This window comes from Gallinula chloropus (genome assembly GCF_964237585.1).
Source record: "Gallinula chloropus genome assembly, chromosome: 5".
Classification (NCBI taxonomy): domain Eukaryota; kingdom Metazoa; phylum Chordata; class Aves; order Gruiformes; family Rallidae; genus Gallinula; species Gallinula chloropus.
In genome coordinates, this window is record NC_140090.1 from 32739229 (window position 1) to 32755902 (window position 16674).

The following is a 16674-nucleotide window of genomic DNA, read 5'->3' on the forward strand; positions in this document are numbered from 1 at the left end:
TGCACAGAAAGCACAACTGATTGCAGGGACACCAGCACTGGGATGGAGTAAAGGAAAGAAAGTAAATATATGGACAGACTCAAAATATGCCTTTGGGGTAGTCCTTGTCCATGGAGGCCAATGGACAGAAGGACTACTGTCCTGGTGGGGCAAATATTAAGCATCAAAAGGAAATTTCACAGTTCTTGTTGGCGGTTCAAGAACCGCTCCAAGCAGCAATCCTGCCCTGTAAAGCACATCAGACTGGAAATGTAAAAATCGCAAAAGGAAAAGTTCTGAAGGATGGTGAAAAACTCTCAAGAGTCAGGTAATATTGCCTCCCTTAATCATGGGGGAAATACTGCAGATAAGACATCAAGAATGGCACTGGGGTGCAGAGGCCCTGGTGATGTTCCTAAAAAGGCACTTAGTGCCAGTGTGAATGCTAGAAATGGCCAAGTCAGTAACGGCAAAGTGTGAGGGGTGTTTAAAAATCCAGTAGTACAAAAGAAAATTCAAATGGGTAAGTTAAAAACAGGGGCAAATCCGGGAAATTATTGGCAACTTGATTTTGTAGAGTTACCTAAATGTAATGACTATAAGTATTTTTTGGTTGAGGCTGACACTTACTCTGGATGGACAGAAACCTTTCCCTGCCATAGAAGTCAAGCCAAGGAAACAGTTAATTGGCTCCTACAGGAGATTATCCCTAGATTTGGAATACATTTTGGGATGCCATCTGATAGAGGACCACATTTTGTGGCTACAGTGGTACAGAACGTGTGCAAAGTTCTAGAAATGCCCTGGGATTTGCATGTCTCCTGAAGACCACAGTCTAGTGGGAAAGTGGAGGGGTGCAGCCAGAGAGAAGCAAACCATTAAAAAAAAAAAGCCCCAAAACCAAACCCCCTTCACGGGCCCAAGTAAAGGAAAAGGTAAAAAGGTTTTATAAAAACAATTATAAAAAAGAAAAAGAAAAAAAAGAAAAAATCCCAAAACCCCAAAATGATTGTTGAAATATTGTTTATTGGGTCAATGCTGCTCTGGTCCCAAACAAACAGCTTCATGCCAGCACGCTCTTTTTATATATAATTAAAATATTTATTGTAATAAAATAAATAAATATTTATCTTTTCACAAGTAACAAACAGACAAAAACAGAACAAAAAAACCAACCCCAGGTTGCAGGGACCTGGTCAAATGTCAGAAGAGAAACTAAACCAAGAGTCAGCCTAAGGGGATCACAGGGTGACTGCTGTAGTGCCTGTCTCACAGCAGCAGCTGGTGGGTTATTTCCCGCACCACCTCCCTGCAGAAGTGAGGCACGTGACTCTGGAAAGAGAAGGAAAGAGAAAGCCGTTAACGTAGGAAGTCAGGGCAGCAAGGAGGCACAAACACCCAGGTCATTAGGGACAGGGAATGCAGCTCTGGCCTGCTGAGGCCACCCTGAAGTGCCAACCCCAGCAAGCGCGCGCCCAAGGAGACGTACAAACCCTCAGCCCCTGCCCCAGGCTGCTGCCTTAACTCCCCCGGCTCTTTTATCTGGGGCAAAAAGCTCTGGAGCTGCTGACAACCTTCGCTCACCTGAGGAAAGGTGATGGGTTCGTCTCCGCAGATACCGTCTGCGTATTCGCAGGCGAAAACCCCGCAGCCACTGCCGTTCTTTTGCTGAGGCATCTCCTAATGAAGGCAGAAGAAGGCAGAGGATGTTCCCTTACCTCAGAGGACGAGCAGCAGGTGTTACCCACAACCAGCCCTGCGCTAACCAGACCCAACTCATGATGCACTTCCCACACCCGCAGGCTTGGAGGTTCCCACCCAGGTCTTGGCACACCCAGCTCTGCACAGCGCCATGCCTCTGCAATCAAGGCTTGAGGCCTTGCCTTCCCCTGTGAGGGAACTTCCAGAGAAACACTGGCGCCAGCCCCTGCTCTGTCACACACCGGGCTCTGTGCTCCAAGGCAGAAGAAATCACCATCTCAGAGCTGAGTTTTGCAGCCTACATTCTCTGACAATGGCTCAACAGACCCTTAAACCGTGCAGAATGGGGGCAAAGCCAGATTCACCTTCACAGGGCAGACTAATTAAACAAACCCCAACCCCTCAAACAGCAAAGAGAGCACTGGGCCAGTGAGAAGAGGCTTTGCTTGGAGAGTTCAACCCAGCGTGGCTTCCCACTCCACTCACAGCTGGAGGTGGTGCCATAAAAACAGGAGAAGCTTCGGGCTAATGACTTGGACTGAACTCAGACAGGTACAGACCCTCGCCACAAGGAGCCACAGTTCAAATTCCAAACCCAAGCAGTGCTCACTTACGTGAGGCTCCACGCTGTGAAGAGCCCACTGCAAACAATCCAGCTCCACCCTTCTTTTTTCCCAGCTTTCTTCTTGCAGGAATTTGCTGTTTAAACCAAAAGAGAACAAAAGATCCTCTTTATCTCCATCATTTAGTCCCACAAAAAGCCAGCTGCTGAAGGAGACTCCCACAAAAGCAGAAGCTCATTTAGGAACTGCCCAAACCACATGTTGTCAGAGGAGGAACAGGAGAACCAAGCAAGGAACTGCAATGCCCAGCATGTACCCACATAGCGGGTGCACCTCCAGGAAGAGGAAATACAAAAGCTTTTGGGCGGAGGAAGTTCCCTGGCCGGGGTTTGGGACAGTACAAGGTGTCTGCTCTCCAACACATGCTATTACAACCACCAGCTTACATGGATTCGAAGCTCTGCTGTCACAGAGAGAGTCACCAATAGCATGAAAAAAGGACCAAAGAGCACCACATAACCACAAGCCTGAGTTAAGTAGCGGGCACCCAAGGGGGTGCAGTAATGTGTCACCCTCCACAAGTCCAGACAACCAGATACTACGTTGTCATCCTGCTGTGTGGTGCAGCTACAGTCTACCTACCAAGTGGGACAGATACGGATCATGGGGATACTCACCGGTCTTTTGTGTCCCAGATGGAAAAGGATCTCCTCCATATTTTTGTTTGTCCAGGTGATAATAGTTGGCACTGGTTCACTGGAGAAGTTTGGAAGGCTGGACAAGGAGGGAAGATGGAGCAAGGATGGAACACCAGAGTAGGATGGAATACCAGAGTAGGATGGCACGCCGCAGTAGGTTGGCACACTGGGGTGTGTTTTAACTTCAGAGTCGATTGGAGCAATGGAGTAGATCGGAGGAGGGGACAAGTCTGGAGCAGGAGGGAAGGATGAAGCATTGGAGAAGACTGGAGCAGTCGAGGAGGCCGGAGCACTTTGGTGCAGGAAAAAACAATAGAGAAGAACCACAGTGTTTATAAGCACGGCATTTGTTATTGACACGTATCAGTGCACCGGAAAGGAGACAGTTTATTCCTACACAACTGTTTACATGCGAGTGGGGAGCCACAGCTCAAGCAATAGAAATACCCAAAGTACAACCTGACTGTCAAATCCCTGGATGGAAACATCCTGCACTGGTGTCACGACAAAACACAGTGGGCATTTCTGTGTAGAGGCCCTTCATACTCAGCTGGGCAACTCTGAACTCAGGCAGACCAGAGGGGAAGGAGTCAAATTTGTTACCTTAGAGTACCCCAAAGAGAAAACTTCCTCTAAGTTTTGCGAGAAGGACCAGGGGAGGAGGAAAGGAAGAGAGAAAATCCTGGCATTCCCTGTGTTTACATTACATTTCACGTTCCCAGATTAAAAAAAAAAAAGCATCTTCTCTAGTTGGGAGGAGAGGAAGGAAACATAAAAAGCTACCGAAGACCTCCCTTAGGATAGCGGCCCAGGAAACCTTGGAAAAACATCTCTGTGCAGACACAGAGACAAATGTTGAGCAGCACGGAAGAAGTTCAGGAGTGAAATGGAAAGCAAACCTTTCAGAGAAGAAAGTCCAAGCAAACAGAAGGGTTTTACCTGGCACAAGGAGCTGTCTTGTCCCAAAGAGAGAGTGTTCTGTTGCCCAAGGGAGTCCCACAAGGCATTTGATCTATGAGAGAAGAGTGTGAGCCATCAGTCACTGGAAAAGGGAACTGAGGAGGTTGATGAGGTTATGGTGAAGAGCTTCACCAAAGGTCAATGTTTCCTTTCTCCCCTACGTCCCCACATTCCCTGTGTTCTGTTACTTTAGAACAGTCTCAGATTTTCTTATTGGCAACTGCAGCAAGTTGCGCTTGGCACGAGGTATCGCCAGGCTGAACCCCAAATTCAAACCCAAAAAGGGTTCTGGGGATCTAACACCTCAAACCAAACCAATTTCCTTCTGGCCAGCTGGCAGCAGCTGTATCACAGCTGGAGCTGGCTGCATCCAAGGCAGCTCTGGTACTGAGATGCTGAGCTAAACGCCCGGCCCCGACCCAGCAGCAGCGCAGGGATGCAGGGAAGAAACTGAGTTCCCACTCCAGCACTGCCAGGCGCTACCGAGGTGCGATGCTGCCACAACCCGTACGTGAGCCGAGGGGGAGAGTTGCACCACACGCCAGGAAGAGCACAGAAGAAACAAGCTCACGCCTTGACGTCAGCCTTACCAGTCTGCACCATTTCTTCTCCTGGCACAGAAATTCTTGGTCTTTTCGCTGGAGGCTGAGAAGAAAGGGATTGAGTCTGAAACAGAAACAAACAAAGCACCACCCTGAGTTTAACCTGAACATGAGCCCAAGCCAGCAGAAACTTCCAGAAAGGGAGGCAGTTCTGGTCCGACTTAGGGACTGGGATTTGCTGGCTCAGAGCGCGGCAGAAGGATCTTTGCAGGATCTCTGACCAGCACACTGCCCTTTGGGTTTGATTGTTAATAGGGGCTCTCCTAGGCACAGGCTTCCTGCCCAGTTCCCCTCGGGCAGCTCCTCAGCATTCCAGAGTTCAGCTCTGACTCTGGCTCTGGCTCGGGGAGACCTGAGCCCCTCAGAAAGGTGTTTTGTACAAACAAAGAGTCAACAGTGCTCTCAGGGACAAATAAAAGAGCACGATGGTTTCTTATTCCTCTCACCCTACGGGGCAGTAAGAAAAATAACACTGCACCACCCAACCAAACTACGGGGTCAAGCAGCTCGGGACTCGTTTTTACAGAGCCAAAGTCCTAGGGGAATCCTCTCCCAGCCTGGTGGACACCGAACCGAGCAGAGAGGGCTTTATCCAGAGGAAGCAGGCGATTGTTCTTGCAAGGTCATGTATTTTGGGTGCTCCTTCCTCAGTTCCATGTGCCAGAGCAGAGCACGAAAACCCCAGTGAGGAAAACCCAGCACACAAGAGGCACCTGCTGTCAAGGGAAAAGAAGAGCCTATGGCTGCACAGGTTCAGGAAAGTTGCTGCTAACCTCTCCTGCAGACTCTGCTTCTGGAGCAGCATCGCTGCCCGAAGCCCAGTGTTTCCTTGCTGCCCTGGCTGGTATCTTCACTGCAGCAGAAACCTCTTCAGCCTTCTCTTCACGCCCAGAGATGGCATCATCTAAACAACAAAGGCAGGCCACGTGACAGCGTGACTAAAGAGGGGGTTAGGACTGCCATTTGCATGGAAGCCCACCTCCTTGATCCCACCCAAAGCAGTGGGATTCCTTCCAAGCTGCACGCCCTTCTGCAGTTTCAGACACCCCTCAGTTTTCGAAGGGACGCCAAACCTCACAAGAACCGGGGCTGTGAACTACCTCTGTCATGGGCGGTACCTGGTTGTAGCTTTGGCAGTTCCTGCCAGTCAGGATGTTCCGCTGGCGGCTGAGGGCTGAGGAAAGAAGACACAGAACAGGGATTTACAACCCCGGGTGAGCTTTGCACAAGCAAACTTCCAGAGCTAATTGCTGTAGTTCCCCTTCCAAGCCCCCCCCCCGGATCATCTCAGACTCACACACAGCAACTGCAGAGCATCCCCCACCTCTCCCAGCCAAGGCACCGCTAATTATCCTGCAACAGTGGGATAATTCCCTTCTATTGATGCTTCTTCATGTGTTACACTTGTTCCCAGCACCAAACAAATGGCTTCGGCTAACGTGGAACGGGCTATTTTTTACTCTGCACAGGTTACCCCCCACCCCCACTGCCCTTCAGCAAGGCAATGCCCGTGTACACAACGCTGAGTTACTCTCCCCGGGGGTTTCACCACCCACACCCGCAGTTTTTCCTCTTTCTCCCATGGGAAACCTCAAGGGGCAGAAATAACGACCAGCCTGCGGCTGAGAGTTCCGTGCAAGTACTCCCACAGGGGACCGGGGAACACCTTCGCCCGTCCCAGCCAGCGCTGCTGGAAAACCTCTTTGCAGCGGGAGTGCAGCTGAAGCCACCTAACGCGGTTTCCCTGGCACCACTTTGCCCGCCATTCCCAGCGATGGGTCGCTGAGGGAAACCGGGTCTCCCGCTCACATCGTGCCACAACAGCCAGCAGCGCCTGCAAAGGCACCTTCCTCCCCTGGGAATGTGCTCTGCACGGCGGATGGGAACTTGGGAACTGCTCCAGCGTCTCTCTCCACAAGACGCTCCCTCTCCTCAGGGACACAGAAGCCACAGGCACGGCATGGCCATCGCTGCCCATAGCAGCGGAGCTGGAACAAGATGGATCTCTAAGGGCCCTTCCAACCCCACAACCATCTGTTACTGGGAGCTCTGGGACACTGGCACCGGTTAACACCTGGGAAGGCGTCCCCGTTTCTCCACAAGTCCTACGCCGGAACTCCCCTCCACCCGCTGCACCCCCCTCACACACACAGAAAGCCCTTTACTCCTACCCCACGCACGCTCCCAGGGCCCGTTTCTTTTAAGACTCCCCGCTGGCCTGGCCTGCCCTGGTCCGGCCCGGCCCGTCCGCCCCTCCCAGGGGTGTGGGGGGCAGCCCCTCCATTGGCTCCTACCGCTGCCTGTCTGGGGAGGGAGAGCCCAGGGAGCTGAGGGGCGGCTCTCTCCTCTCTCTCCGCCCTCCCACCGCAGGCTCCGCGGCCCGAGGGACGGAGGTGGGTGGGGAGAGGCCGGCGGCCCGGCCCCTGGGCAGGTTACCCCTCCGATCTCCTCCCCCCGGCTCAGCGGGTGAAAGTACGGATGCTCCCGGGACTTACCGAGCCCTTTCTTCATCGTACTCCCGGAGTTCGGTGCCTGTCTCCGCTCCCGCTGCCGCAGTAGCGACCGGCTCAGCCATGGCCGAAGGCACGACTGAGCGAGAGCGGCGGGTGGGCAGGACGCGGTGCCCCGGGAAACGGAGCGGGGAGTTGGGAAACGTTCAACGGCCGCCCGGGACTGGCCGCACCGGCTGCCCGGGCAACGGCGACGCGCAACCGGCCGCCGAACCCACCAAGGCAAAACTCATCAGCGTCAAACAAGAGGAAGATCAATTCCTTTGAACGGTGCCCACAGGACGACAATTGTTGCTTTCCCAAGAGCTGCAGCAAGCTGAACGGCACTCGAGACCGACGTTTCTAAGCACAGAACAGGGCCAGACCCCGCGGTCTCTGAACTGGCTCCCCAGTACACCTCAGCACCGATGCAGCAGCGGGATGCCCAACCCAAGCAGGAACGCAGCCACGGACGCAGCTCAGGGGTGGGTGATGTGAGTCAACAAACGGGCAAGACCCGCTTGGATTTGGGGCTGGAGGCCAACATCCCAACCGGAGCCAGGCAGAGCTCGGGCAGCTGGCACGCCTCAGGGGCGGCTCAGCACCCTGCTATCCCTGGCCGACACGGGGCTCACGACAGCTTCTGCCCAGGGCATAAACACACGGTGCTACCAAACGGGTGGAGCTCTCGCCCCAAAACGCCCAGCTCTGCGGCTGCTCACCCGCGGGTCGCTGCCGATACTCACATGATCAAAGAAGTGGAGAATGGCCATTTTCTTGCTGCGCCTGGTCATGACCCGCTGGACTTTCACGACCTGGCTGAAGTGCTTCTCCAGCACCGTCCTGTCGCTGAGGTCATCGGGGATGTTCTTGCACTGGATGGCCACCAGCTCGCCGGGCAACAGGGCCCCCGGCCCCTCCATGCTCTCGCTGCCCCGAGTGCCTGCCAAGAGAGGGGAGGCAGTCACTTCGGGCCGTGGGGTGACACCCGGCTCCCCCGGCCCAGCCTGCCTTCCCGGGGCAGCTCCCACCGTGGCGACCGCTCCCGTTCCTCCTTCCTCTTCAGGCCTCCTCGAAGAGCGGCCGCGGGCCCTTCTCCTCCGGGCGGCCCAGGGCGGCGGCAGGACGCGAGAAGGAGAAAGGACCCCCCACCACCGCCGCCTCCGGGCCCTCGCCCTGCCCTGGGAAGCCGCCCAGGTCGGTGTGGGGCTTGAAGCTGAACCCCGCGTCGCCTGCCGGGGCCCCCTGCTGCCCGAAGGCGGCGGCGGCCCGCCCGAAACGCAGAGGCGGGGGAAAGGCGGGCGGCCCGCGGAACCCGCCCGCGCTGTCCAAGGGGGCGGCACCACCTCTCCCCCGCGAGTGACGCCGCGCAGCCGCGGGCGACAAGGGGCGGGACGGAGAGATGCGGGGCTCCGCCGCTATGAGCGTGGCGCTGCGGAACGCCCAGCGGGCCGTGTTGGTGCCCCCTGCGGGCCGCCCTGGGCGCCTCCCGCTTCGACGTGGGGGTGGTGTGCGCCGGGGACGGGCTGATGCGGCGTCTCAACGGCGCGTATCGGCAGCGCCCAGAGCCCACCGACGTCCTCTCCTTCCCCTTCCACCGGCTGGCGGCGGGGGAGCTGCCGCGGCCGAGCAGCCGGGACGAGTACGACCTGGGGGACATCTTCCTAGGGGTGGAGTACATCCACCCGCAGTGCTGCGCCACCGGGGATCGGTTCGGATCCCGTGGTCGGAGTTCTTCGATCTCCCAAGCCTCAACAAGAACATCCCTGTCATTGAGTACGAGCAGTTCCTTGCAGGTGAGAGCATGGAATGGTGTGAGCTACAGCTGGCTAAGTACCTGGGGTGGTTTCTTCACAGTCTTTATCCATATTTATGAAACAAAAAAAGGTTAAAGGTGACAGAAGGAGGGATGGAAAGAATTCTGCTGGGGTGAAATAACCCAAATATTTGGCACCTTCATCCTGTGGGGTTTTTCATGCTCAGGAATGCTTTGCTTTGCTTCCTATTCAGAGTCAGGTGGACCCTTTGTTGAACAGATTTACATCCTACAAGGCTACGCAGAAGGATGGAAAGAAGGAACATGGGAAGAAAAATAGATGAAAGACCATGCATTGATCAGCTTATGTACTCCAGAGACAAACATGGCTACTACAGGTAACCCCCAGCAGTCCTTTCAGGCATCTTTTCAGTTGCGTTCAACGAGGCATTTGCCTGCTCTAACAGAGCAGACTCGTGTGGTGATTGTAGTGCTGCCTGTGACTCTCTCCATGCTCGGGGGTCACTTTGCTTCTAAAACCCATCGGTGATAAAGTGTTAGATTGGTGCTGGATCCAATTTGAGAACGTTGTTGCTTCACACAAAGCCATTACATCGCAGTCGCCCGCCGCATGAAGTTTAACAGGGCGAGTGCCGGATCCTGCCCCTGGGAAGGGGCAGCCCTGGCTGCACCCCCAGCCTGGGGGGTCAGGCGCTGGTGACCAGGGATAGAACCTGAGGGAACTGTGTGAAGCTGCACCAGAGGAGGTTCAGGCTGAGTGTCAGGAAGAGGTTCTGTGCTGAGGGGGGAGTTGAGCGCTGGCACAGGCTCCCCAGGAAAGGGATCACAGCTCTGAGCTGGGCTGAGGACAAGAAGCTTCTGGACGATGTGCTCAGTGCCATCACTGACTGGGCTAGGCTGTGTGGAGCCAGGAGTGGAACTCCATGGCCCTGTTGTGTCCCTTCCAGCTCAGGAGATTCTAGGATTCTAAAGGAGCTGGCTGGTGTATTTACATTTATGATCCTTTCCAGGGGATGATTCTGGGGCTATGAGGAAACACGGGGCATGAATGTCTCTTGTCTGTATGTCCAAGGATCTGCCTCTATCGTGGCTCCCATCCTTCTGAGGAACACTTCAGCACAGTGAGTTGCCTTGTGTTACTATTTATCGTTGCATCGTGTGGCCACACAACACAACTATTGCTGGGGGGAAGGGCAGGGAGAACTTGCAGGCTGTGTCCCACTGCTTCAGTCCTTCATCACCGAGCTACTGTAACCCATTAAAATCATTGCAGAAGGAATGTAGGCTAAGGAACACCTCATTGAGATTGATGCTGCAGTGCTAGAAACAAAGAGGGAATAGCGCTGAGCTCCTTCGTGTTCTTTCTCATGTGGCTGTATGTCCTCATCACCCAGAGGCTACCTTTTCCTTCCTTTCCCTTTTGGTGCTGGATCGTGAGGGAACAGAGTGGAATCAGGGTTTCATAGAACCCCAGACTGGCTTGGGTGGGGACATACTCAGAAGTCCTCAAAGTGCTCCCCTGCCATGGGCAGGGACACCCCTACCAGCCCAGATTGCCCCAAGCCCCATCCAACCTGGTCTTGAACCCTGCCAGGAAGACAGGGGCAGCCCCAGCTTCTCTGGGCACCCTGTGCCAGGGCCTCCCCCACCCAGGAAGGATTTCTGTCTCCCAGCCCCTCTCCAGCTGCCCTCCTGCAGCAAAAGGCCATTCCCCTGGGCCATGCCTTTTGTTTGGGAGCATTTGGTAGAGGTTTAGCATTTTTGAAAGGCAGACACTGGTGGAGCTGGAATATGACATAGGACACAGTATAGGATATTGTCCTCATTTCAGAAAGCCCTGTGCTCCAGGGTCAGAGGGCTGCTTGTGGGCTGCATGGGGGGGTTCCAGGCCAGTTGCATCATTCAGTGCTCATACGTTTCTTCTGGGAGTTACTGCTGGACATTCAGCACTTTGGAAGGTGGACGCTTGTAGAGCTGGGAAATGAGGTGGGGCACTGTTAGGACATTGTCCTGGGTTAGGAGAGTGCAGAGTCCCAAGGTCAGTGAGGCTGCTTGTGGGCTGCCTGGGCAGGGGAGGTTCCAGGCCAGGAGCATCTTTCAGTCCCTACTGCCTGTGGCATTCTCAAGTGGCAGCTAGAGTGTGCCGGAGGCAGGGAAATGTCCCTCCTTCCGTGTTTCCCCGAGTGTTTCAGCCAGGAGGTGTTCTGCCTCAGTCGTCCCCAGGATCGATGGGTTTCTGAGGGAGTTTTAAGGCTCTCGTGGCCAAGCTCAGCTGGCAGTTGAGGTCTGTGTGTACCTTTCCCATTCCTACTCTGTGGGCTGGCTGAAAGCGCCGTGTTTGTGACCCCCAGGCTGAAAAGCTCTTCCCCTTGCTGCCCTTCCCAGGAAGCTGCTGCTGGATCAGCGCTGTCGGAGCTCGCTCTGCCCCACGGGGAACTCCCAGGAAGAAGGAGCTGCGCGGCTGCTTGGGGTAGAAAGCAGCGACGCTCTCTGGCAGCGGCAGGAGAGGAGGACAAGGAACAGGATGGTACCTTCAGTTGGTGGAGATAACTAAAGCTTTCAGTCCAGGCTCCATCTGCTCCTCCTGGTGTCCACGCAAAGGCCTCCAGCGTGCCACCAAACAGGAGGAGTGGGGCAAAGCAGCGCTCTCTGGCACTGAAGCAGCAGGTACGTTCTGACTCTGAGCTTTGCCCGCCTGGCTCTTGTGATCTCCTTCCCTTGGCTGTGGCTCCCCGCCCAGCCCTCTGCCAGGGCTGGCTGGCTGCCCTCCCTGTCTGTCCTGCGGCCTGTGGCAGCTGTTTGGGTTTGGTGCTCAGCAGGGGGGAGGGAAAGGTGCGTGGTTTGTTTCAGGCTTGTGGTTTCTGCTGGGTTTTGGAGGTATTGAGGTTCTGTAGGGGGTTGTGTTGGGCCTGGGGTTAGTGGGGTCAGTGCAGGACTGTGGGGTTGTTTTAGTTGGATATGGGTGGTTGGTGGGGCTTGTAGGGTTTTTGGAATGTCAGGGCTCCAGGGGTGTCTGTGGGGTTTGGGATTTTTTTGTGTGTTTTTGTGTCTCTGATTGCAGCTTGTGGGTTTTCTGGCTTGTGGGGTTGTTTAGGCACAGGAGGGCTTTGGGGTTCTGTTGTGGGTTTTGTGGTGTCTGGGCTTTCCGGGTTGGTTGTTTGGTTTTTCAGTTGGGATTTTGAGGTTTATCGGTGGGCTTGGGCATTCGATGGATTTTTATTTATTTAGCACACTGAAAATGGAGTGCAGATTCTGCTCTGCCTTTTGCTTCCTTATCAGCAAACACCTGCAGGCTCAGCTAGTGTCACACATGGGCCTTAGAGAGCAGGTTTTGTGCTCCAGTGTCTCCTTTGGGAACGGTGACGTTGATACCGCCTCTGATGGAGAGGAGGGGCTCAGCTGGGCTTGTGCTTTGCCCTGGCAGATGCCACCCTGGAGAAGGCCGTGCACAAGCACCCAAAACCTATTGAGAGAGAAACTACCTATATGAAGAATCACCAACTAAGGCACAGAGCACTGTTGCCCCCATGGACAAGGAACCTAAGCAGTGGGACAGGAATCCTACCGAGATGGACAACTATCAGCTTCGACAACCATCAGATCAGGGACACATTTCATTTCATTATCCACCACTCCCACCCACACCTCATCAATCCCCATCAAACTCATCAATACATCACTGTCTCCTGACGCCCGAGACACTCTGCAGAGGCTGCTCGTCCCAGCCTGGGTGCGTAAGATGGCGTCAGAACGGGAAAAAGGGTGACATCAGGGTATTTTGATTCCTACTCACTTGCGGGACTTACTGGGGAAAAGTTCATGTGGGAATGAGCGGGTGGTGGAGAGAGTTACTAGTGGGCCGCTGGGAGGCCAGCAGCCGACACCACTGACACCATGCTGCGCAGCCAAGTGCCTTGCCAGAATTGCCGTAGAAGTGGGAGAACTGCCCCCCACACACCCGCCACCCACCCACCCACACGGACTGGATGTGACAACTCGCGTCTTGCAGTGTCGTTTGTTTGAGGACTTGCTTTGCAGCGTTTGTTTGTATGTGCTGCGGGTTCAGAGATGCGTTTATCCACTGAGAGCAAGGTTCCTTACTTAGCAGAAGGATTTTTGATAGCGATCATTGAACTTGGAGATCTTACTTTAGAAATTTGACCTGGAAAACAGAAAATCCCCGTTTGGGCCGATTAATGGCTACTTGCTTGGAAAAAAAATTGCCCATTTGCAACATTTAATACAGGAGTAACTGACTCCGGGGCTTCCACAAGGCATAAAAATTCACCAACTCTGTGCCAGGCTTATGTAGCCTAGGCACTTGCTCCAGTATCAAAAACGCATCCTGGTCTAATCTTTTATCATTACATGGATGAGAATTTGATTTCAGAAAAAAGCTTGGACATTGGAAGTTTGATTCATGAGTTACCAGCGCAAAGGGATTAGAGATTACTGTGTTTTCTGGCAGTGGGAGCTACTGCACAAACGGGAGAATCCAGTAAGTGTGCTCTGCTATAGCAGCATTACACTACCCCGTTAAATCAAACTGGACAACAGCTCAGAATATATGGCACGAACATTGCCTGTGTTACAGGGACACCACGTTTGTCTACAGGCAAAGCCATGGTAAAACATATGAATCAAACTCTCACAAAGCTCTTTATATTTTGAACTAGTTATGTCACTCACAGAACAGTTTGGTAGCTCCAGTGGTGAACCGTGCAGTAGGTTTCAAACAAGGTTTGAAAAAAAAAAAATGGGGGGGGGGGGGAGGAGAGAGAAAAGTCAATGTCAAGTGTTACTAAGAACACAGATTGCAGTCAGTGCCTGCAGGAAAACTTTAGGCTGATGTTATCTGCACTTCTGACACTCCTGATTGGCAAAGCAAACAAATGCAACAGCAAAGGTATCAAGGCACTTACAATTGGTTTCATGACTGGGGAATCTCAGGATGGATATTGTCAATGGTCAAATTTGGATTATTGGATGTGGTAATTATGGTACTTGTCTTACATTTACTGTCATGTTCATTGAGCTTTCTGCAAAGGGCCCTTGCAGAGACCTCAAAAAGCAGTTTTTGTAACACAGATATTAAAAAGGAAGAAATTGGCAAGGAGGACAGTGGGCCTGCCGGCGGCCTAGCTCTCCTCACAGAAGACAATATCCTTGAATTCCCATAAGACAGGAAAATTCCTCATGCTGAGAGGTATTTGGTAATTACATTCTCAAACATAGTGACGATTAGCTATAAGATATGCTTCTCAAAACTCGTTATAAGTACTAATTAATCACTTTGGTGTGAGCAGTATGTGTAGCCAATTAGCAGTTTTTAGCTTGCCACGCTTTACAGAATGGTTTTCTGTTTATGGGATGGTTTTTAGATTCAGTTAAATAAGGGCTTATGTTTTTGTCAGTTATTTTTGCCTTAGCGTTATTTTTGCCGTGTATGTCACAGTATTTCCCAGACTGTGTAGCCTCAACCAATTATTAGCAATAGTGAGACACATGAACAGAGCATCTAACCAACAGCGATGTAATGTCACTTGTATACTGATACAGAAACATATATAAGTTCTGTGTGTGTTCCAATGAAGGAGCTCACTTGATCGTATTGATCCGAGCTGATTCCACTAACCAGGCGCTGCTTGTATAAAAAGAAAAAGGGGGAATTGTTGCAGAATGGCTTGAGAAGCAAGGCCATGAGCCTGTGGAGCAGTTGTCCAAGCAGTCGCCTGTGTAGCTTAGTAAGACCGGGCCCCACGCCGTCTTGGTGGGAACAGAAGGGTCAACAATCGGTCAGCGTATTCTTGTGTATCATAGAGCATGGTCACAAGATGTGGGAGCAGGAGGTGTGATGAGGTTCAGTGGTCCTGGGACTGAGAAAGAGACAGGATTCCCAGGCTACAAGATGGGTGGAGTATTTATTGTAAATGTAACTTCTGGTTAAGAGCCAATTAAAATACAGTAAGTATAACACGTGGTAGGAACAGTGTAAAAGGAAGTCTGTGCTTGCAATAAGTTGAAGTGCTTTATCAATCCCATTGATTGGCAGCAGTCTTCCCTCTCGTCGCGGCGCTCTGCACGTATGTGCGCTGCTCGCATGATTCCAAGTCCTCTCCCCACCCGCCATCTGCCATCTGCTTGGAGAGGAGGAACTGGCAGGCCCGGGCCACCTCTTGGCATGCAGTCCTGCGTGGACAGGGCAGAGAATCAGACAGGGCTGGGGTGAGGGATCATTTGCATGCCCATGTCTCCCAGCCACACACAGGAGCTGTGCTCTGCCCTGCCCTCAGCTTGAGGCTCAGGCAGGGAGTAGCCCCATCGTATTGCAGGTATGGGATTTGTGAAGAGCAGTACCTGGTGCAGAGAGCCCATGTGCAGCCAGGACATCCACCCAGCCCCACCATGGACTCTTGCCCCGGCCCAAGAGGTAGTAGGGGCAGGGGAACCAAACAGTCCATTCTCACCTGTTGTGGTATGTGTGCTGCATACTGGCGAACGCTTCCAGACCAAACCAGGTGCCATAGGTGAAACAAACCCCCCAGCTCCTAGGAAGAAGGGGACAGCAGTACTGTCATGGGGGCAAGGCCCCAGGTAGAGGCAGGCTGCCATGTGCCCATGTTCACACCAAGAACAGAGTCAGGCAGAGAGCTGCAGCCTGCCTTCCCCTACAGCGCCCCCACCACCATCTAGTCCCAGCTCCCTCAGGCATCAGCACATCACCTGGGGACAAGGGGAGCTGGAGCCACCCTAGACTCCAGGCCTTGTCTGGGTCTTGTGCAATGCACAAGGTGCTTGCTCTGACTGGAGTGGAGGGAGAGGAAAGGGGAGCAAAGAACAGGAGCTACAGAAGGGATCAGCCCGTACTTGCCCTTCCCACAGATCCTGCCAGCCAGGAATGCTGGCCATCAGGGTCCCTGTCACACCAGGGCAGGTGGGGAAAAGCTGGGCACTGGGAACACTGCTTACCCTTCCCATGACCCATCAGCTCGCTGCTTCTTACGACAGAAGTCCAGGCCCTTCTGCAGAGTCTCCCTGGTCAGCAAAAGGCACCCACTTCAAAAGCAGATCAGACTCAGTGCCTGCTTCATCGCGGGCATCCATGAGCCCCTCTGGGGCTGTGATGGATCCCATTATTAGAGGGTTCAAGAGGCAAGGCCATCCAGACAGGCTGCCACGTTGTTAGGAACTGGGAGTCAAGTCAAGCACCAGTTGGCTGCTTTTCTGCCTCATGCCAGCATGCAAAGCAGAGGACCCAGCCTCTAGCCAGCTGCAAGATCAAGGCAACTGCAAAGTCAAGAGGCAGGCAGATCTCCAGTCATTTCCCCCTGCCTGGTCCCAAACAGCCTATGCCCTGCTCTCTGAGAGAGGCTGGGTCCCAGCTTCTTGTGCGGGGCTCTGCTTAGGAGAAGTTGCCAGCATGCCAGCTGTGCACACCCCAGGGGCCACCAGAGGGACTGCTCCATGGCAATGCAGAGGTCCAGGCAAGACCCACAACGATGGTCAGCATGGGCTGTGCCAACAGAGGCCCCGGCATGCACCGTGGGACATTGCAGGCCTGCCCACTTCTCAGTGCAGCGCCTCACCTGATCTCCAGGGCTCTGTGCTCAGGAACCTTGTCATGGAAGTGTCTCAGTGTCTGCATGACAGCCGACGTGCACTCCACATAGGTGTAGTCAATCATGATGTCACCTGCCAGCAGGGGAAGGGCATCAGTGCAAGAGCCCTTCTGCTGGCAAGAGCCTCAGAGCCACACGCTGCCAACCTCTCCCTTGGGCACGCTTTTCCCACAAAGGGACCTGGGCCAAAGCCAGGCACCCGCTGGGCACACAGCAAGGCCAGTCCCCTGTGCCTCTTGCGGGGGTGAGCCAGCCCCACTCAGTTCCCCTTACCAAACACCTCTGA

General features: G+C 53.7%; 2 protein-coding genes across 6 annotated transcripts; one reads left to right on the forward strand and one right to left on the reverse strand.

Moving 5' to 3' along the window:
- Window positions 1-997: 997 nt before the first annotated feature.
- On the reverse strand, window positions 998-8172 carry LOC311192739 (uncharacterized protein). Of its 5 annotated transcripts, none has more exons than XM_084265303.1 (10): window positions 8024-8172; window positions 7739-7935; window positions 5622-5677; window positions 5277-5407; window positions 4492-4567; window positions 3881-3953; window positions 2921-3017; window positions 2295-2379; window positions 1564-1659; window positions 998-1311 (listed from the first exon to the last, which is right to left on the reverse strand). In XM_084265303.1, the coding sequence occupies exons 4-10, from the start codon at window positions 5306-5308 to the stop codon at window positions 1249-1251; spliced, it is 522 nt and encodes a 173-aa protein (XP_084121429.1). In that variant the 5' UTR covers window positions 5309-5407; window positions 5622-5677; window positions 7739-7935; window positions 8024-8172; the 3' UTR covers window positions 998-1248. The 5 variants fall into 5 exon arrangements, with proteins under 5 accessions (XP_084121429.1, XP_084121425.1, XP_084121428.1 ...); XM_084265299.1 differs by having other exon boundaries at window positions 2921-3233; XM_084265302.1 differs by lacking the exon at window positions 5622-5677 and having other exon boundaries at window positions 2921-3233.
- A 240-nt stretch (window positions 8173-8412) lies between these two features.
- On the forward strand, window positions 8413-9092 carry LOC311192143 (endoribonuclease YbeY-like; the record flags this gene model as incomplete). The annotated part of the gene is given in 3 exon segments (XM_084264567.1): window positions 8413-8451; window positions 8453-8788; window positions 9003-9092. Coding segments are annotated over 3 exon segments (465 nt in total).
- Between the last annotated feature and the right edge of the window lie 7582 nt (window positions 9093-16674).

Excerpts from the sequence above, each read along its gene's own strand:
- LOC311192739 (XM_084265302.1), bottom strand. The coding sequence starts at position 5,308 with ATGCTGCTCCAGAAGCAGAGTCTGCAGGAGAG. Across the intron at positions 4,568-5,276 it reads AAGCAGAGTCTGCAGGAGAG|ACTCAATCCCTTTCTTCTCA; the intron begins GTTAGCAGCAAC and ends TTTCTGTTTCAG. Across the intron at positions 1,312-1,563 it reads AACCCATCACCTTTCCTCAG|AGTCACGTGCCTCACTTCTG; the intron begins GTGAGCGAAGGT and ends TTCTCTTTCCAG.